At 42.3% G+C, this 21250-nt stretch overlaps 2 protein-coding genes across 2 annotated transcripts in view; one reads left to right on the top strand and one right to left on the bottom strand.

The window, feature by feature from the left end:
* The window catches only part of tlcd2 (TLC domain containing 2), a 44807-nt gene extending 42535 nt beyond the window's left edge, over positions 1–2272 (bottom strand). Inside the window, exons 1-2 of the mRNA XM_024014165.2 lie at positions 1645–2272; positions 1177–1259 (exon numbers count right to left, since the gene is read on the bottom strand). Of these exons, the coding sequence (XP_023869933.1) occupies positions 1177–1259; positions 1645–1823 (262 nt within the window). The 5' untranslated portion in view covers positions 1824–2272. The remainder of the gene's footprint in view (positions 1–1176; positions 1260–1644) is intronic.
* Positions 2273–6979: 4707 nt separating this feature from the next.
* Positions 6980–20442, top strand: aifm4 (apoptosis inducing factor mitochondria associated 4). Its single transcript, XM_023967207.2, has 19 exons — positions 6980–7120; positions 7959–8052; positions 8342–8451; positions 9000–9109; positions 9234–9278; positions 9399–9480; positions 9569–9681; positions 9846–9932; positions 10148–10239; positions 12979–13109; positions 13322–13437; positions 13579–13650; positions 13776–13839; positions 14143–14219; positions 14323–14440; positions 16977–17075; positions 18837–18912; positions 19566–19670; positions 19809–20442. Exons 2-19 carry the CDS (start codon positions 7961–7963, stop codon positions 19837–19839), a joined length of 1620 nt encoding a protein of 539 aa, XP_023822975.1. The 5' UTR covers positions 6980–7120; positions 7959–7960; the 3' UTR covers positions 19840–20442.
* The last annotated feature ends 808 nt before the right edge of the window (positions 20443–21250 follow it).

Genomic DNA, 21250 nt, shown 5'->3' with positions numbered 1-21250 from the left:
GCACCTGTGTAATGACCATGCTGTTTAATCAGCATTTTGATATGCCACCCKTCAGGTGGATGGAYTATATTGGCAAAGGAGAAATGCTCACTAATAGGGATGTAAACAAACTTGTGCACAAAATTTGAGAAATAAGCTTTTTGTGCATATGGAAAAAATTAATTCAGCTCATTAAACATAGTACCAACACTTTACATGTTACGTTTAGTTTATACATAGCTACAAAATAAACTTTCCAGTAACACTGACTCAATGATGAAGATAGATAGCATAGGCTACTCACCGGTGATGGCCGATGTGCTCATGCCAATATCTCAAGTTAAGATACTTTGAAAAGCAGTGCTGTTCGCTCAGAATCGCTCAAAAGTTGAGAAACAAATGTGTTAGCGTCTACAGACAGATTAGTCTTCTCTTTTTAGCAGTAGGCATTTTCTTTCCAAACGGTAGACCTACGTTTTTCTCGTGATTGTATTTTGCGAAAGGAATAATGACAGCCGCAACCAACCACACAAATATAATCCATAGATGGCAGTTCCCATTCAAGTCTGGACTGGCAGCCATTGCTAGTGTACTCATGAGTTTAACAGTGGCAGAGTTAGAGGTTCCAAAATCTTTCTATGGATTATATCTATTTGTATTTATTATGATTCCCCATTAGCTGCTGCCTTACTCTTCCTGGGGTCCAGACACATCACACAACTAAACAAAAAAAATGTAATAAAAGTACATCATATAACATCATTACAACACAAAATGTATAATACCACCATATTACAATATTGAAATGTGCGTGTGTATAGTGTGTGTGCTAGCGTGTGTATGAGTATGCGTGTCTCTTCACAGACCGCGTTGGCCACAACGGAACAAACTGTTCTATATTTAGCGAGTGTATTGGCCAAATTGCAACCTTCCCAACTGTAAATACTCGTGATAAAACTTAATCCACTGCTATTTTTTAAAAGACATTGATCCTCTGTAGCTAAATTATGCTCTCTGGTGTAGTATTTGGAATAATTGTACTTATGTCTGTTTAGACTGGTGTAACTTTGGGGTAAATTATTTTTATATCCTGATTTCTGAAATTATTTTGATTGATCAGGGGTGCTTCCTGCTGCTATGTGTGGAAAGCTCACACACGGCTTCCCTTTCCCTCTGCCCATCCACACACTCACTCACCAATTGATACAGAAACCAACGTGTGCGAGAACACAGAATGGGTTCCTATCAAATCTTCGGCCATCTGTGGGTGTACGAAAAAGCTGCAGGGGAAAAACAGACACATTCATTTGAGAGAATAACCAGAAAGCAATTGAAATGGATATATTATTCAAAGCAATGAAATCGTTTTTTGTATTATTGGGAGAGAAAGTTGGAGAGAATTAGCATAGTGAAAAAGGTGTAGGCTAGATAAAATTGATTCTGAAGCRTTCTATATGACCATAGGTTAATTGATTTAACATTCCACAATTCAGTCCAGAATAAAACATTATGTTACCTTACCCTACAAAAATCMAAATGTTTACCTTTAAATTGTAAAAATGTATTATAAACCCTATTATCAGTTACTACCCTGTAAATGTATAAGATAATTGAAAACAATTGATCTTTGCATGTCAAGCATCAAGGCAGTGGAAAACGACTCACCATAGTACAGCCCATATCCCAGTTATCAGACTGTGGGTGAAAGATGTGCAGATATTTCTCCATTTCCAGGCGTTTCTGCAAGCAGTYTTAGGAATATGGAGTTTACTGACACCACAGTTGACAAGTTTAAAAAATCCAATAGAGCCACCCGCAGTCAAAAGCACTGAATTCAACTCCATGGCGACGACAAACTCCTTTCTGTGTCCTATTCCACTTGAAGAAATCAACGTTAGAAAATTCGCGCGCTGTAGTTGTTCAAGATCGACGCGCTCGCTCGCTCTCTCTGCTCGCGATTGATATTTACACTGTCAAAGCAAACATACTGACTTTACTTTGGAGTTCCGTSTTAATTCAGCCCAAAGCGATAAATGTTCTTCCGACTCCTGATGTCAGTCGACTCAAATGTAGGCAATTTGATCGTTTTGTCTCATAAATGGAAGGTGAGGCGTGGACGTCAATGATGATCTATTCTATTCTATGATTTCAGGTTGACCATTTTTATTGTAGTACCAGCCAAAGGAGAATACATAATTGCTTTCTCGGACGCATGTGCTGAGCGTGCGAATTGATGTAAAAGTTGTGAAATGCTCCTATTATAAAATGATCCTTGCTTGTGTAACTTGTGCTGTGGAGTTACCAAACACAGACAATACCCGCCCTACTATAAGGGGGCGCAGCTAGAACGATTAAAAGTATACGTCATGAACGTATCACCCCGCCTCCGTTCATTCATAAAGGGTTATGGGAATAGTAGTTTCATGAAATAAACCAGACAACATAGACGCACGTAGTTTTTTTCTGTGGGCCAGGACACAGAAAATAACACTATTTGACGTGTATCTTTTATGACACGCAAAGACCCAAACGGCGTTCCATGCGATGCAGGTAGTTGTCTCGCCTAGTGCTGGTCATAAAAGAAATCTAGCTAGCTCATGGACGCAAAAAATGTTCTTCCCCAAAAACACAGCAAAACGACATAATCTGTTTCAGTAGTACTATATAACTAGGTGTCATCATCTAAAATAACCCTCATTTGTAAAACAGTTCTTATTTGATTAATGGTGGTCGGTTCCATCTATGTGAAGCTAGCCATAATAGTAGACTTTGCRGTTAGCCTTCAAAATAAAAGTATGCCATTGACAGTGATGCAAATTAATACAAATATAATTATGCCATAATTGAATAGATCATGCTAAACGAGGTTGAAATGTTGTTATATAAAATCAACAAAATACAATAATTTGTTTATTTGACAAAAAGCTGTTGAAATCACACTGGATGTATTAGACTTTAGAATTGCATTGGGGGCATACTTATTTTATATATTTTTTATTTTTTTATTTCACCTTTATTTAACCAGGTAGGCTAGTTGAGAACAAGTTCTCATTTACAACTGCGACCTGGCCAAGATAAAGCAAAGCAGTTCGACACATACAACAACACAGAGTTACACATGGAATAAACAAACATACAGTCAATAAAACAGTAGAAAAAGTCTATATACAGTGTGTGCAAATGAGGTAGGATAAGGGAGGTAAGGCAATAAATAGGCCATGGTGGCGAAGTAATTACAATATAGCAATTAAACACTGGAATGGCTGAYGTGCAGAAGATGAATGTGCAAGGAGAGATACTGGGATGCAAAGGAGCAAGATAAATAAATAAATACAGTATGGGGATGAGGTAGTTGGATGGGCTATTTACAGATGGGCTATGTACAGGTGCAGTAATCTGTGAGCTGCTCTGACAGCTGGTGCTTAAAGCTAGTGAGGGAGATATGAGTCTCCAGCTTCAGTGATTTTTGCAGTTCGTTCCAGTCATTGGCAGCAGAGAACTGGAAGGAAAGGCAGCATAAAGGAAGAATTGGCTTTGGGGGTGACCAGTGAGATATACCTGCTGGAGCGTGTGCTACAGGTGGGTGCTGCTATGGTGACCAGTGAGCTGAGATAAGGCGGGGCTTTACCTAGCAGAGACTTGTAGATGACCTGGAGCCAGTGAGTTTGGCGTGAGTATGAAGCGAGGGCCAGCCAACGAGAGCGTACAGGTCGCAGTGGTGGGTAGTATATTGGGCTTTGGTGACAAAATGGATGGCACTGTGATAGACTGCATCCAATTTGTTGAGTAGAGTGTTGGAGGCTATTTTGTAAATGACATCGCCAAAGTCAAGGATCGGTAGGATGGTCAGTTTTACAATGGTATGTTTGGCGAGACTCACTAGCCAGATGAAGCAAGCTGGCTGCTTATAACGTTATCTTTGGGCATTAGTGAGGTCGTGCACTGATGTTGGGCGATTAGGCCTTGCTCGCAGTCAGCGTTCCAATTAAGTGTTCGATGGGGTTGAGGTCAGGGCTCTGTGCAGGCCAGTCAAGTTCTTCCACACTGATCTCGACAAACCATTTCTTTACGGACCTCTCTTTGTACAGAGGGGCATTGTTATGCTGAAACAGGAAAGGTCCTTCCCCAAACTGTTGCCACAAAGTTGGAAGCACCGAATCGTCTAGAATGTCATTCGATGCTGTAGCATAAGATTTCCCTTCACTGGAACTAAGGGGCCTAGCCCGAACCATGAAAAACAGCCCCAGACCATTATTCCTCCTCCACCAAACTTTACAGTTGGCACNACCAAGGCTGTTGAGTCTGCTGATAAGAATGTGGTGATTGACAGAGTCGAAAGCCTTGGCCAGGTCGATGAATACGGCTGCACAGTAATGTCTCTCATCGATGGCGGTTATAATATCGTTTAGGACCTTGAGCGTGGCTGAGGTGCACCCATAATCAGCTCTGAAACCAGATTTCATAGCGGAGAAGGTACGGAGGAATTCGAGCGGGCCGTAGCTAGCAGGCTAGCAGATGGGCATTCAGGAGACGTCGCGGCATAGGGGCCAGTTGAGTACCTCCTCGAGCTGGTTACGTCTATCAGAGAAGTAGTTGGTTTCACTGTACAGCCTTACCTGTGGATTGTGGATCAATGACATAGGGTATCAGTCTACTTAGTGACACCCAGAGAAACATTAGCGTCATAGCTCTTATTGCGGGAATCTGAAACAACTGAATTGAGCCACATTTATTGTCAACCCATGTGTATTGAACACCATTCCCGAGGAAAAACAATACTGCGTGGATGTTTTGGAGTCTGAATACTCTGAGGAGGACGTTGGGAAAAAATATCTTGGGTATTGAGTAGACTGATACCCCATTTAATTGATCCCCAATTGATCTTTAGGTAAAGCTGTACAGTGCAATATGAACGTCAATACACACAATAGGCTGACCGGGGAGGAGATTTCACACAGTCACAGTCACAGTCCCGCAATAAGAGCTACAACACTAATATTTGCGTAAACTCTTCACAGTTGTGTTCTGTGGGTGTCACCAAGTAGACTGGTAACCCATTTCATTGCTTCGCCTTGTTTAACATTATCTAGTCTAAACATGGCATGATTCCACCAATTGTAACCTTCTGCATCACTTTCAAATAGGTACTTTTTTTTTTAAGGCAAACCGCAAATTCCACTATTGTGCCTAATCCTTATTGTGGCTAGCTTCACAACACAAAACCTGGTCCGGTCGAGACTCACTAGCCAGATGAAGCAAGCTGGCTGCTTATAACGTTATCTTTGGGCATTAGTGAGGTCGTGCACTGATGTTGGGCGATTAGGCCTTGCTCGCAGTCAGCGTTCCAATTAAGTGTTCGATGGGGTTGAGGTCAGGGCTCTGTGCAGGCCAGTCAAGTTCTTCCACACTGATCTCGACAAACCATTTCTTTACGGACCTCTCTTTGTACAGAGGGGCATTGTTATGCTGAAACAGGAAAGGTCCTTCCCCAAACTGTTGCCACAAAGTTGGAAGCACCGAATCGTCTAGAATGTCATTCGATGCTGTAGCATAAGATTTCCCTTCACTGGAACTAAGGGGCCTAGCCCGAACCATGAAAAACAGCCCCAGACCATTATTCCTCCTCCACCAAACTTTACAGTTGGCACTATGCATTGGGGCAGGTAGCATTCTCCTGGCATCAGCCAAACCCAGATTCGTCCACTGGACTGCCAGATGGTGAAGCATGATTCATCACTCCAGAGAACGCATTTCCACTGCTCCAGAGTCCAATGGTGGCGAGCTTTACACCACTCCAGCTGACGCTTGGCATTGTGCATGATGATCTTAGGCTTGTGTGTGGATGGAAACCCATTTCATCAAGCACCCAACGAACAGTTATTGTGATGACGTTGCTTTCAGAGGCAATTTGGAACTCGGTATTGATGACTATTGCAACCGAGGACTGACGATTTTTACACGTTATGTACTTTAGCATGCGGCGGTCCCATTTTGTGAACTTGTGTGGCCTACCACTCCGGGCTGAGCCTTTGTTGTCCCTAGATGTTTCCACTTCACAATAACAGCACTTACAGATTAAGGGGCCAGCTCTAGCAGGGCAGAAATTTGACAGAAAAATTCCAACAACTGACTTGTTGGAAAAGTGGTATCCTATGATGGTGCAGCGTTGAAAGTCACTGAGCTCTTCAGTAAGGCCATTCTACTGCCAATGTATATCTATGAATATTGCATGGCTGTGTGCTCGATGTTATACACCAGTCAGCAACCGGTGTGTCTGAAATAGCCGAATCCACTAATTTGAAGGGTGTCCACATWCTTTTGTTTATATAGTGTATCTGTGACCGCAAACATTGAGGGGATTCTATTAATGTTTCCGATTAACCGGTTTAGCATTGCTTGCATTCGTTTTGGAACAGGGCTGCCTCCCGGGCATGAACCGGTTGSCCCGTTTTAATGTCGGTTCAAAACAAAAGTGAAGTAGGTTAAGCACTTGGAGTAATGAGTAGGATTATGTGTTTGTGCACATGCAAAAGCGACTGCTTTTGATAAAAACGCTTTATCTGCCTTCCCAATGAAAAGTAGTTTAAACATTCGAACATATGTTCTTTGGAAAATAGATGTTGTGGACTATGTTTATGAATTATGCATTACGCTGCCTTGTTGACAACATGACCAAGCGGCGCAGATTAGGCTCCCTCACTGTTTTTGCCCGTACGTACCACGGGCCATGTCCCAGTGCACCTAATCGAACTCCCTTACCGTGGGTATGGAAATTGAAGAGTTCCCTAGCTCCACCACTAYCACATTTCTGCTTAGTCACTCTCACTGAGTGTTTTGTTTGCCCAAGTGATGACTGTATGGGTTATTTCAGTTATTTATTTTGTCGCACCCTTGGATAAGATAAGACGAATTCAGCTTTGGTTCTTTTGGTGCTGCTGTCGGTAGAAAAGGTCGCCGAAGTCTTGGGTCCATCTGCACAGTGACAGACTGCACTATCATCGTGATACCGCGTGACAGTGGCTTGGGATACACGCGCGAACGACTCTTTGGTTGAAAAATAAGGCGACCGGCGGTATTGTACAGAGATACGGTTCACGTTTCCTTTTATCGGGGACCAGTGCATTGTCTGGCAGGAAAACAGGTGAGCAAAGTTGGTTATTTAGCAAATTAATGGGCTGTTCTATGAAACTATGTTCATAATTTTGACAGCAACCGTATAGCCATCGGTTGGAAAACACAGAAGCCATCGGAGAGAATAGTTCCCCATTTGACAGCATTTGCTTAAAAACCTAAGAATCGGAGGATCACCTAAAATGACATACACAAATCTAACTGCCTGTAGCTCAGGACCTAAAGCAAGGATATGCATATTCTTGGTACCATTTGAAAGGAAACACTTTGACGTTTGTGGAAATTAATGTAGGACAATATAACACATTAGATCTGGTAAAAGATAATACAAAGAAAAAAACATGCGTTTTCTATTTTTTAAATGCAAGAGAAAGGCCATTATATGATTTAGGAGTCTAGGCGCAATTTAGATTTTGGCCACTAGATAGCAGCATTGTATGCACACAGTTTTAGACTGATCCAATGAACCAKTTCATTACTGTTCAAAATGTTGTATCAAGTCTGCCCAAATGTGCCTAATTGGTTTATTGATACATTTAAGTACATAACTGTGCACTCTCCTCAAACAATAGCATGGTATTCTTTCACTATAATAGGTACTGTAAATTGGACAGTGCAGATAGCTTAAATTTCTGTTAATCTTTCTGCCCATATCAGATATGTTTATGTCCTGGGAAATGTTCTTGTTACTTACAACGTCATGCTAATCACATTAGCGCATGTTAGCTCGGACACCAATCCTATAGAGGATAAAAAACATCCCCTTTGCATCTTCTTTTTGGAAAAAAACTACAGAGATAAACTTCCTTTTATATTTTCCCTGCGCAATATGATTTTCTTCCTTGCAGATATGAGTCAAGGCCAGGGTCAAGCTACTACAGGTCAGGACCAAGATCAGGTCACTGGGATGGTGTGTCTGGAGTCTGACCTGCAAGATGGACAGTAAGATCTTATCACACACCCATCACACAATCAGATAGCTTATTTATATTATAGTACTTCTGCTGCAAATGTAAGATACTAAGTATATTATTCCATAGTAGGCCTAAAGGTAGAGTATTACACACTGACATGCAAGTATTCAAATAACATTATTACGTTCATGTCATTACCCATAACTGGATGTTAGAGGCAATATGTAAAATACATTCACACAACTTTATTTGATCCTTTCCATGTTCTTCTTATATTTGTTAGCTATCTAAATGTGACTATCTGTTCTTGTCTATAGGATGAAGGAGGTGGAGGTGGATGAGCAGAAGATTCTATTGGTCCGTACCCAGGGCCTGTACAGTGCTGTAGGGAGCAAATGTTCCCACTATGGCGCTCCTCTCATCAAAGGTATTATCTACACACACACACATGCATGCACAGAACACCCGTCCACATGCACGCACACTTGCAGTTGGGTAAGCAAGTCATTACATGTTCATGGCTGGGCCATGAGTTAACAGTTATTATTTATTCTAAACCATTGTGTTGAAAATTGGGTCAACCCATACAGGCTTGTGTTCATTCATGTAGAGTGTATTTACATAGAGAACACTGTATTCAAAACTCTGTCATGAAAAATGTAATCTGTCAGGCTTGTTGACAGTTCCATTGATGCAAGTGTACAATAATGGCATTTGTCAAGGTGTGTCATTCACCATGCTCTGTGGATGCTGGCTATGCCCTTTTCATACGTCTCACATTACAATCTGATTGGGTGCAAAAAACGTCAGTTAGTCATAATCAGKGGTCAAAGTAGGCCGGAATGGTCCGGTGTCCTGGTAAGTAAATCGTGGGGGTAATAAACACAGTTATTAGTCACATTGGAGAGTGGAGAGAATATTGTGACTACTGTAGTGTTTTGAACAATGAAAATGCCATGCTCTTTCACGTCACAGGAGCCTTAGTCGGGGACAGAGTGAGATGTCCCTTTCATGGTGCATGCTTCAACATCAAGACTGGAGATATTGAGGAGTATCCTGGCCTGGACTGTTTGCCTAGTTATAAGGTATTAACTTGCTTTATATTAATAATGCAGTTCAATAACTGAGGAACAATAACTGTGAATCAATGGATACTTTGTCTTGAATGTGTTGACTGTCACCTACACTAACTCATCTTTATTTTCTAAGGTCAAAGTTGAAGATGGTAAAGTTTATGTGTCAGTAAACAAAAAGGTCAGCAAGACTGCATGATTTTCTCAACATAGTCTCTCTTTCCTAAATGTACATGTAGCTTACTGAGTACATTTGATGCGTAGATGGACCTTATGACTAAAGTATCCATGATCTCCTCAGTCTCTGAAGCTGTACAAGCGGGTGAAGGATATGAGCTGCAGAGTGTCAGGGGTCAGGCACACCATCCTGCTGATAGGAGGAGGTGAGGATTGGGCCTGAAATGTCAGGAAAAAGGGGAGGCTTCTTCAGGGAGTGGAGACCTCAAAACTAAATGATGTGTGTGTGTACAGGACCTGCCTCTTTGCTGTGTGCCGAGACTCTGCGACAGAACCGCTACGAAGGTCGAATCGTCATGGTGACCAGGGACACCCTGCCACCCATTGACAAACCTAAGCTCAGTAAGGTAAGGGTGAAAGGTCATGGGTCAGTTGAAAGCTGGCATGACCACCGCTGTTCCAGAACACTTCCAAAAAGAGCATCTTTTGAGCCCACAGGGGTGTGACGTTATTTTAGTATCCACAAAGTTTGTAATGCCCCTTCTCTTCCTCTCTTGCTACTCCTCCTCAGGCAATGCATTTGGAGAGTGCTAGCCTCCTCCTTCGGCCAACTGACTTCTTCCAGCAGCATGACATAGAGCTGTGGATGCAAAAGGAGGTGAGACCAGGGGCAGGAATAATGTGTCAATAATTAACCTGTTGACATAGCCTACTGGAGTATCTTTTTATGAGTTGTTAGCCCACACAATGTATTGAAGCCATATAGATAATGTAGCATACTGTCTTTGGTCAGTAGCACCATGTGATCTAACTTGTGATCAAAGCCCTGGCGTAATCTAAATGTGTGTGTGTGTTTGCCTGGGTTGTTTGTAGGTAGTATCTGTGAACCCAGTGGAGAAGACAGTGAAGCTGAATGACGGCTCCTTGCATTACTATGACCAGCTGCTCATATCAACAGGCTGCAGGTCAGTGGCCTGTTACTGTTACCCCTCCCTTATCGAACGCCGTTTGGGTCCTTGTGTGTCAAAAAGATCCACGTTAAATTATACTATTTGACGTGCCGATTAWCAAAATTCTATTATAGAATATTGTGTGCGCTGACTTTGCTTGTGCAGGCCAAGCACCACCACTACAGTCAGTTGCACTGTCAAAGCTGTAAAAAAAAAGTCTGCAAATAAGCACACACACCGGCCCCTATTGATGTGTTTACAATACTGCGTTGGTAATAAGCCATAACTTGTTCAACTGAATGGGAAAGCAGTGTGAACAGCCTTCTATACTCCGCTTCCATTGTTTTGATCACGCGGAATGGTATATGTTCAGAATAGCTTCAGAAAGTAATATCGACACATATACCGAAACGGTGAATGAGTTTATCAGGAAATGCATAGGGGATGTTGTACCCACTGTGACTATTAAAACCTACCCTAACCAGAAACCGTGGATAGATGGGAGCATTCGTGAAAAAACTGAAAGCGTGAACCCTCGCATTTAACCAGGGCAAGAAAACTGGGAATATGGAAGAATACAAACAGTGTAGTTATTCCCTCCGCAAAGCAATCAAGCAGGCTAAACGTCGGTATAGGGACAAAGTTGAGTCCCAGTTCAACGGCTCAGACATGAGACGTACAGTGCCTTGCGAAAGTATTCACCCCCCTTGGCATTTTTCCTATTTCGTTGCCTTACAACCGAGAATTAAAATAGATTTTTGGGGGGTTTGTATCATTTGATATACACAACATGCCTACCACAAATTTTCTATGGGATTGAGGCCAGGGCTTTGTGATAGCCATTCCAATACATTGACTTTGTTGTCTTTAAGCCCTTTTGCCACAACTTTGGAAGTTTGCTTGGGGTCATTGTCCATTTGGAAGACCCATTTGCGACCAAGCTTTAACTTCCCGACTGATGTCTTGAAATGTTGCTTCAATATATCCACATAATTTTCCADCCTCATGATGCCATCTATTTTGTGAAGCGGACCAGCCCCTCCTGCAGCAAAGCACCCCCACAACATGATGCTGCCACCCCCGTGCTTCACGGTTGGGATGGTGTTCTTCGGCTTGCAAGCCTCCCCCTTTTTCCTTCAAACATAACGATGGTCATTTTGGCCAAACAGTTCTATTTTGTTTCATCAGACCAGAGGTCATTCCTCCAAAATGTACGATCTTTGTCCCCATGTGCAGTTGCAAACCGTAGTCTGGCTTTTTTATGGCGGTTTTGGAGCAGTGGCTTCTTCCTTGCGGAGCAGCCTTTCAGGTTATGTCGATATAGGACTCGTTTTTACTGTGGATATAGATACTTTTGTACTTYTGTACTTTTGTACTGACCCACTGGAATTGTGATACAGTGAATTATAAGTGAAATAATCTGTCTGTAAACAATTGTTGGAAAAATATACTTGTGTCATGCACAGAGTAGATGTCCAAAACGACTTGCCAAAACTATAGTTTGTTTACAAGAAATTTGTGGAGTGGTTGATAAATTAGTTTTAATGACTCCAACCTAAGTGTATGTAAACTTCCAACTTCAACTGTATGTGTAAACTGCGCTCCACTATTCTACGGTATCTTAGTCACTTTTAAATWGTGTTTACATATTGCATCACCCATTTCATATGTATATACTGTATTGTATTCTATACCACACCACTGACTGTTAAACAGCCATATCCAGGACATCAGAGGTTGCTGCCTATAGACATAGATTAGGAATCACTGGTCACTTTAAGGAAATTAAACACTAGCCACTTTAATAATGTATCCATATCTTGCATTACTCATGTGTACATATGTGTAAACTGTACTCTATACTATTCTACGGTATCTTAGTCACTTTAATTGTTTGTAAATATTGCATCACTGTTACRTTCATKGAAAGATGGATTGGACCAAGGTGCAGCGTGGTAGGCGAACATCTTACTTTATTTAAAATGAACACCGAAAAAATACAAACCGAACGTAAAGTTCTGCAAGCTACACAGCAACTATACAAAATCAAGATCCCACAAACTAAGGTGGAAAAAAGGCTGCCTAAATATGATCCCCAATCAGAGACAATGATAGACAGCTGCCTCTGATTGGGAACCATACCAGGCCATCTCATGTATATACTGTATTCTATACTTTGCCACTGTATCTTAGTTCAATGCCGCTCTGACATATATGTATATATATTCTTAATCCATTCCTTACTTAGATTTACCTGTGTTTTGGGTATATGTTGTGAAACTGTTAGATATTACTGCACTGTCGGAGCTAGAAGCACAAGCATTTCTCTACATCCGCAATAACATCTGCTAAACACGTGTATGTGACCAATAATATTTGATTTGATTTGATTTATCGTCCCTAGAGTGAATACAGTACTTGTCAGCACTAAGCAAGAGGATGATATTTTTAGGTCCTTTTGTTGACTACAGTAATCAAATATGGGCACATTTTAAAGAATCAGTCACACTGGTCCCCTGCCTGTCTTGGTATATGCTACCTAGACAATGTCAGAGCCAAAGCTATAGGCCTACAGCGTTTGTCACCAAATTCTCCATGACAATCACATTCTCATTTGAATTGGTGACCWTTTGAATTCTAGATSTCAAACTCTACTGAATCTGTATGCCTATCTAATGCTCTGTCCAATGCTAGTATACTAGCATGTTAGCTGTCGTTTTACCCACGTCTCCCTCTCTTTCTGCCTCCTTGTAGGGCGAGGCCTCTGAGCTGTCCTGGCTCTGAGTTGGAGGGAGTGAGGATACTGCAGAGCTACGAGGACGCCAAGGAGATCCACCAATCCTGTGTGGGAAAGAAGGCTGTGGTCGTTGGAGCCTCCTTCATAGGTTAACCATAAAGAGATCACTTCATACTGTACACTGAGGAAAAGTCAATTTTTTTTAATTTAATTTATAAACGAAATGTATAAGTAGTTTATTAACTACAGGTTTGTGACTTGGTTGCTTACAGTAAGTTGAGGTTGTTGTATTTGATAAGACTTTCATTTGATTTGTGTGCCTCAAAACCAAGTTTTCCCTCCTCCATTTTTACATCATAGGTATGGAGGTGGCATCCTACTTGGCAGACAAAGCTGCCAGTGTGGCGATGGTTGGCAACGGCTCATATCCCTTTGAGAGGTCCCTGGGCCCAGAGATTGGGAAGATGACAATGCAGGTCTGAGACAATGGTTATCATATGTAATGTACTCTACCTGATACAACACCCACCACTAGGCTACAAACGTTTATGAATATTTAACTCCCAAGTTTTGATARTATAACTCAAACATGAGTGTGTGTTTCTCCTCTGTCGAAGATGTTGGAGGAGAGCAAAGTCAAGTTCTACATGAATGACGGAGTGGTGGAGATCATAGGGCAGAATGGCAAGGTCAAGTAAATCAATAATCACCCAGCAGCAAACATCACCACAACTTATATAACTGTAATACACGTTATGGACATTCTCTCAAGACCCATAGAGATGATTAAGATGGAAAATTGTTGTTTGTATAGGTGAAAGAGGTTGTTCTGAAAAGCGGTGCGGTCGTGGAAACGGATGTGGTGATAGCAGGGATCGGTAGGTAATCTGATACTTCTGCATATCCTTAAAGATCTATAAAGGATCCATTAGAGTTTCCATCAGCTCACACTTTCCCTGTTAAATCTCTYAACATGGTCTCTGTGGAACTTTCCCATCCTATTTCCACCATTTTGTTTGAATTAACCAGACCTAGGTTMAAAAAATATTCGGTGTCCGGCAAGCTCAGTCAAGCAGAGCTGAAATATTTTAATGGAAATAAATACTATTTGAACCCAGGTCTGATAGATGGGGTTTCACAACGTTGGAGTTATTGATGTAACCATCATGGTTTCTCCTTAGGTGTCATCCCTAACTCTGACTTCCTGAAGGAAAGCCAGGTGGAGGTGGATTCTAGAAAGGCTGTCATCATTGATAAGGTAACCATGATGATGGTTATCATTAACAAGCTATAGTAATGTTGAGGTAATAACTATGGTACTAATGGTTTACACTCCCCAACAAATTGCTGCTTCCGTACAGTTCATGAGGACCAACATTCCAAATGTTTTTGGAGCAGGAGACGTGACGTCCTTCCCTCTCACCATACGGAAAGACCAGAGGGTCAACATTGGACATTGGCAGTTGGCATCAGCTCACGGTAAAATCGAATTTTATTTGTTACATGTTTTGTAGAAAAAAGGTGTAGACTAACAGTGAAATTCTTACTTACGGGTCATTTTCCAACAATGCAGAGTTAAAAATAAGATAACATGTAGATAGTGACATGAGGAATAAATACCCAGTGAATAATGAGTTGAAATAATGAGTAAAAATAACATGGCTATATATAGGGAGGAGAAAATAAACATTGGCTACATTATAGGAGAGAAATAACATGGCTATTTATAGGAGGAGAAAATAACATGGCTATATATAGGGAGGAGGAAAATAACATGGCTATATATAGGGAGGAGAAAATACATGGCTACATATAGGGAGGAGAAAATAACATGGCTATATATAGGGAGGAGAAAATAACATGGGTATATTATAGGGAGGAGAAATAACATGCTATATATAGGGAGGAGAAAATAACATGGCTTACATATTTAGGGAGGAGAAAATAACATGGCTACATATAGGGAGGAGAAAATAACATGGCTACATATAGGGAATACCAGTACCTACTAGATGTGCAGGGGTACAAGGTAATTGAGGTAGCTATGTACTGTACAAATACTGTAGGTAGGGATAAAGTGACTAGGCAACAGGATAGATAATAGACAGTAGCAGCAGCGATGTGGTAAGTGTGTGTGTGTGTGTTTGTGTGATGTCATTATGCATGTGTGTGCATGTTATATGTGTGTGGGCGTATGTAGTGTGTGTGTTGGGGTGTAAGTATGTGTGAGTGTGTGGGTAGAGTGTGTGCACAGAGTCGGTGCAAGAGAGTTAGTGCAAAAAAGAGTCATTGCAGGTAGTTTGTGAAGCCATTTGATTAGCTATTTAGCAGTCTTGTTTAGAAGTCTTCTRGCTTGGGGGTAGAAGCTGTTCAGGGTCCTGTTGGTGCTAGACTTGGTGCATTGGTATTGCTTGCCGTGCGGTGGCAAAGAGAACAGTCTATGACTTAGTTGGCTGGAGTCTTTGAGAATGTTTTGGGCCTTCCTTTGACACCGCCTGTATAGAGGTCCTGGATGACAGGGAGCCCTTTTTGAGGATCTGAGGGCCCATGCCAAGTCTTTTCAGCCTCCTGAGGGGAAAGAGACGTTGTCGTGCCCTCTTCATGACTGTGTTGGTGTGTTTGGACCATGATAGATCCTTAGTGACACCGAGGAACTTGAAGCTCTCGACCCACTCCACTACAGCCCCGTCAATGTGAATGGGAGCATGCAAGGCCCKCCATTTCCTGTAGTCCACAATCAGCTCCTTTGTCTTACTGACATTGAGGGAGAGGTTGTTGTCCTGGCACCACACTGCTAGGTCTGACCTCCTCCCTATAGGTTGTCTCATCGTYGACGGTGATCAGGCCTACCACTGTCGTGTCGTCAGCAAACTTAACATGGTGTACAGGASGGGACTAAGCACGCAGGAGGGGACTAAGCAGGCACCCATGAGAGGCCCCCGTATTGAGGGTTAGCGTGGCAGAAGTGTTGTTGCCTACCCTCACCACCAGGATCCAGTTGCAGAGGGAGATGTTCAGTCCCAGGGACCTTAGCTTAGTGATGAGCTTTGAGGGCACTATGGTGCTGAACTCTGAGTTGTAGTCAATGAACAGCATTCTCATGTAGGTGTTCCTTTTGTCCAAGTGGAAAAGGGCAGTGTGGAGTGCAATAGAGATTGCGTCATCTGTGGATCTGGGGAGGTATGCGAATTGCAGTGGGTCCAGGGTGTCTGGGATGATGGTGATGATGTGAGCCATGACCAGCCTTTCAAAGCATTTCATGGCTACAAATGTGAATGTTATGGGGCTATAGTCATTTCGACAGGTTACCTTGGTGTTCTTGGGCACAGGAACTATGGTGGTCTGCTTGAAACATGTAGGTATTACAGACTGGGTCAGGGAGAGGTTGCGGCCTTGTGAATGTTAACCTGTTTAAMGGACTTACTCACAGCAGCTACGGAGAGCATGATCACACAGTCGTCCGGAACAGAAGGTGCTCTCACGCATGATTCAGTGTTGCTTGCCTCGAAGCGAGCAAACAAGGCATTTATCTCGTCTGGTAGGCTCGTGTCACTGGGCAGCTTGTGGCTGGGTTTCCCTTTGTAATCCATGCCAGTTTACAAGCCCTGCTACATCCAATGAGCGTCAGAGCCGGTGTAGTAGGATTCAGTAGCAGGATTTCTTATATGCGTCCGGGTTAATGTTCGGCACCTTGAAAGAGGCAACTCTAGCCATTTAGCTCAGGGCGGATGTTCCCTGTAATCCATGGCTTCTGGTTAGGATATGCACATACGGTCACTGTAGKGACAATATCATTGATGCACTTATTAATGAAGCCGGTGAGAGAAAAAAAGACTGCTATGCCTGTATTCTTCATTCATGATCCTGAAGCTTTTGTCCCAGCCTATCACTAACACACCTGATTCAGCAGAAAAAAACAGAAGTCAACCACTACGGATATGGCAACGAGAGAATGTCAATTGGTTGGATGTTAGAAATAAAATTAACATTTTTAATGTGTTTGCTTTTTCCTCAGGAAGGGTTGCAGCACTGAATATGTTACAGAAGCAGATTAAGATCGATTCTGTTCCTTTCTTCTGGACAGTGCTGCTAGGGAAGAGTGTCCGCTACACAGGTGATAATCCGAGATGAGATAGTGATACATCTAAACTCTTAGAAAARGGGTTCCAAACGAGTTCCATGTAAAACCATCTTTAAAATGAACCCAAAAGGGTTCTTCTACCTGGAACCAAAAATGGTTCTTCAAAGGGTTCTCCAATGGGGACAGCCGAAGAACCCTTTCAGGTTCTAGATCGCACCTTTGTTTCTGTTTCATTCTACACTCTTAGAAACAGTCACTGTTCAATTAACTTATAGTGCATTTGGAACGTTTTCAGACTACTTTACTTTTTCCACATTTTGTTACGTTACAGCCTTATTCTAAAATGGATTACATAATTTTTTCCCTTATCAATCTACACACAATACCCMATAATGATGAAGCAAAAACAGGTTTTTTGAAATGTTTGCACATTTATAAAAAATAATAATAATTAAATATCATATTTACACAAGTATTCAGACCCTTTACTCAGTAATTTGTTGAAGCACCTTTGGCAGCGATTACAGCATAGAGTCTGTTTCGATATGACGCTACAAGCTTGGCACACCTGTATTTGGGGAGTTTCTCCCATTCTTCTCTGCAGATCCTCTCAGGCACTGTCAGGTTGGATAGGGAGCGTCGCTACATGGCTATTTTCAGGTCTCTCCAGAGATAGTCGATCGGGTTCAAGTCCGTGCTCTTGCTGGGCCACTCAAGGACATTCAGAGACTTGTCCACTCCTGCATTGTTTTGGCTGTGTTCTTAGAGTCGTTGTCMTGTTGGAAGGTGAACCTTCGCCCCATTCTGAGGTCCTGGAGMAGGTTTTCATCAAGGATCTCTCTGTACTGTGCTCTGTTCATCTTTCCCTTGATCCTGACATGTCTCCCAATCTCTGCCGCTGAAAAACATCCCCACAGTATAATGCTCCTACCATGCATCACCATAGGGATGGTGTCAGGTTTCCTCCAGAAGTGACACTTGGCATACAAGTGTCCAAGCGGGCTGTCATGTGCCTTTTACTGAGGAGTGGCTTCTGTCCGGCCACTCTACCGTAAAGGCCTGATTGGTGAAGTGCTGCAGAGATGATTGTACTTCTGGAAGGTTCTCCCATGTCCATAKAGGAACTCTGGAGCTCTGTCAGAGTGACCATTGGGCTCTTGGTCACCTYCCTGACCAAGGCCCTTCTCCCCAGATTGCTCAGTTTGGCCGGGCGGCCAGCTCTAGGAAGGGTCTTGGTGGATCCAAACTTCTTCCATTTAAGAATGATGGAGGCCATTGTGTTCTTTGGGACCTTCAATGCTTCATTTTTTTGGTACCCTTTCCCAGATTTGTGCCTTGACACAATCCTGTCTCGCAGCTCTACGGACAATTCCATCGACCTCATGGCTTGGTTTTAGCTCTGACATGCACTGTCAACTGTGGGACCTTGTATTGACAAGTGTGTGCCTTTCCAAATCATTTCCAATCAATTGAATTTACCACAGGTGGACTCCAATCAAGTTGTAGAAACATCTCAAGGAAGATCAATGGTTTAATTTTGAGTCTCATACCAAAGAGTCTGAATACTTATGTAAAAATCTGTTTTTTATTTTTAAGAAATTTGCAAAAAATGTATGACAATTTTCACATTGTCATTATGGCGTATTGTTTGTAGATTGATGAGGATTTTTTTATATAATACATTTTAGAATAAGGCTGTATCTTAACAAAATGTGGAAGAAGTCAAGGGGTCTGAATACTTTCCGAATGCACTGCATGTTGTCCTATTTGTCTCTCATACCTATCGTTTCCAAGGCTACGGTGAAGGATACACAGAGATCATATTCAAGGGCAAAGTTGAGGAGAGGAAGTTCCTAGCTTTCTATATCAAGTAAGTGACAATGCATTGCTTTACATTCCCTTTCTGTTTTGGTTGGTAGTTTTGTAAATGTCATATCTATGCCTAAGATGCATCGTGTGTAGTTGGTCACAACGTAGGAAAATGTTTTGCAGCGGAAATTAAAATGAGCGTTCTTATTGGACAGGACAAGTTCTGTTTTAATATGTTTCCTGGGGGCCTTCCGAGTGGCGCAGCGATCTAAGGCATTGCAAGATGCGTTACTACAGACCCGGGTTCATTCCCAGGCTATGCCACGTGGCTGGGAGTCCCATAGGATGGCGCACAATTGGCCCAGCGTCGTCCGGGTTTGGGGRGGGTTTGGCCGGGGGGCTTTACTTGGGTCATCGTGACTCCTTGTGGCGSGTCGGGTGCCTGCAGGCTGACCCCGGTTGCCAGTTGAAAGCTGTTTCCTCCGACACAATGTTGCGGCTGGCTTCCGGGTTAAGCTGACGGGTGTTAAGGAGCGTGGTTAGTCGGGTCATGTTTTGGAGGACACATGACTCCACCTTCGCCTCTCTCGAGCCCGTTGGGGAGTTGCAGCAATGAGACAAGATTGAAAAAAGGGGGGTAAAAATAGAAAAAGACAATTTAAATAAATATAATTTTCCTTGAACACAACTCTGAAATACATATGTGATAACCAGGGATGATCAGGTGGTGGCAGCAGCCAGTCTGATGTTTGACCCTGCTGTCGCTCGACTGGCAGAGATGATGTCAAACGGATTAGTCATAACCAAGGCACAGGCACAGTGAGTTACCATTTTATATGTACACAAGCAAGAGAAATATATGAGAGAAAGAGGCAGTGTGTTCATGCCTTAGAATGGTGTTAAGTTAATCAAAATGTTGTATTTCCCACATAATCTTAGTTTACGTCTCTTTTGTAGATCTGATGACCTCAGTTGGTTGCAAATGTAAACCTCCTCTTCCTGCAACACTCCATGGTCAATGCCCGGTCCGACGGTACCTCCTTTAACCCTCAAATCAATAGATATAAAAAACAACAACATTTTCTTACTCTTCTCTCTGTTTCCTTATCACTCTTTATTCTTTCCCCTCATGCCAAAGTGGATTTTTCCATTAAAACCAAACCAAAGGCCATTCAGATCTGTCCAAGGCACTGTAACCATGGTTACAGAGTACTTTGATTCCATTATTGTTCCCTGGCCTGTGTGCCCTTTGATGACACATCAAATAAGCAAGAACAACTCTGTAATATATAGTGAGTGGGAACAGCATATTAAAATTAACACAAATGGCAACAATTCATACTTTATTGAAGGCTTTGAGATGTAGAGACTAGACTGCTGCTGTTACAACAGCCAGAGAGAGATGGACAATGGATTAAATGATCTGAATAACTAAGACAGTAATCTGCTAGTTCGTTAAACATGGTACTGTTACTGTACAATAAAAAGCCAAATGGTCTCAGGATTATGTTTGCTGATCGAAAACTGCTGGGTGTTCTGTGTGATCTGTAGTTTTTTAAATCTTYTTAGGAATAAAAGGACTATTCAATGACATGTCTTCATTGCCTTTGAATGTCTTTACAGTTAAGGTATTTGGAATAATGGTAGTCTATCACACCTTTTCTCAATACACAATAGACCTATGCTCCMTATGCTGTGGTTCAGGTGGTGAGAAATAAGAGTAGCTGCCTCGGGATATCACGGTCCTCCAGTATCCCAGAAGCCTCAGCCCGCCCTAATATTGAATGTGATGTGTTGCCTGTCAGGAATGGAGTGGGGGGAAGATGGAATGGTGTTGAAAAAGCACTGTAAAGGTCATCACTGGATTATCGAAGTGTAACAGCATATGAAACAGCAGCTCAGACATCTTTTAAAAAGATAGATGTAATCCAGGCCCAGTTGTAAGTGAACATTTAAGAACACAATACTATGCCTTCTTGAATATATTCACAGATGGATCTAAGGACCCTAAAACAGGGAGGACAAGTGCAGCTTGTAGTGTTCCTGAGTTGACAGTGACAAAAGAGCAACAAATCATTTATCTGTTTACACAATGGAGTTGATGGGCATACTCTTGGCTGCAGAGTGGCTGGAGGAGACAGGGTAGTCATCTACTCTGACTCTGGTGTAGCATGGATTACCTTAAATTAATTTGTGTCTCAGAGCAGACAGGATATATTATATGAGGTTTTGTAAAGGGTGGTTAAAAACAGTGGTTAGAAGCAAAGGGAGGTCCTCAGGCCGAGAGAGAAGGGAGGAAGAGAGAAGGGAGGAAAATGTAATCACAAGGCTGAGACTGGGACACACAAGGCTCAATAATACTGTAACGACCCTGGGTTTATAAGCGCGGAAATCGACTC

Source organism: Salvelinus sp. IW2-2015, linkage group LG22 (genome assembly GCF_002910315.2).
Source record: "Salvelinus sp. IW2-2015 linkage group LG22, ASM291031v2, whole genome shotgun sequence".
NCBI lineage: Eukaryota > Metazoa > Chordata > Actinopteri > Salmoniformes > Salmonidae > Salvelinus > Salvelinus sp. IW2-2015.
This window is presented reverse-complemented; position numbering and strand designations above follow the sequence as displayed.

Bases quoted from the DNA above. Each gene is read 5' to 3' on its own strand.
- aifm4 (XM_023967207.2), top strand. From the start codon at position 7,961: ATGAGTCAAGGCCAGGGTCAAGCTACTACAGGTCAGGACCAAGATCAG. The intron at 17,076-18,836 runs GTGATAATCCGA...ATCGTTTCCAAG, and splicing joins GAAGAGTGTCCGCTACACAG to GCTACGGTGAAGGATACACA. The intron at 18,913-19,565 runs GTAAGTGACAAT...TGTGATAACCAG, and splicing joins TTCCTAGCTTTCTATATCAA to GGATGATCAGGTGGTGGCAG.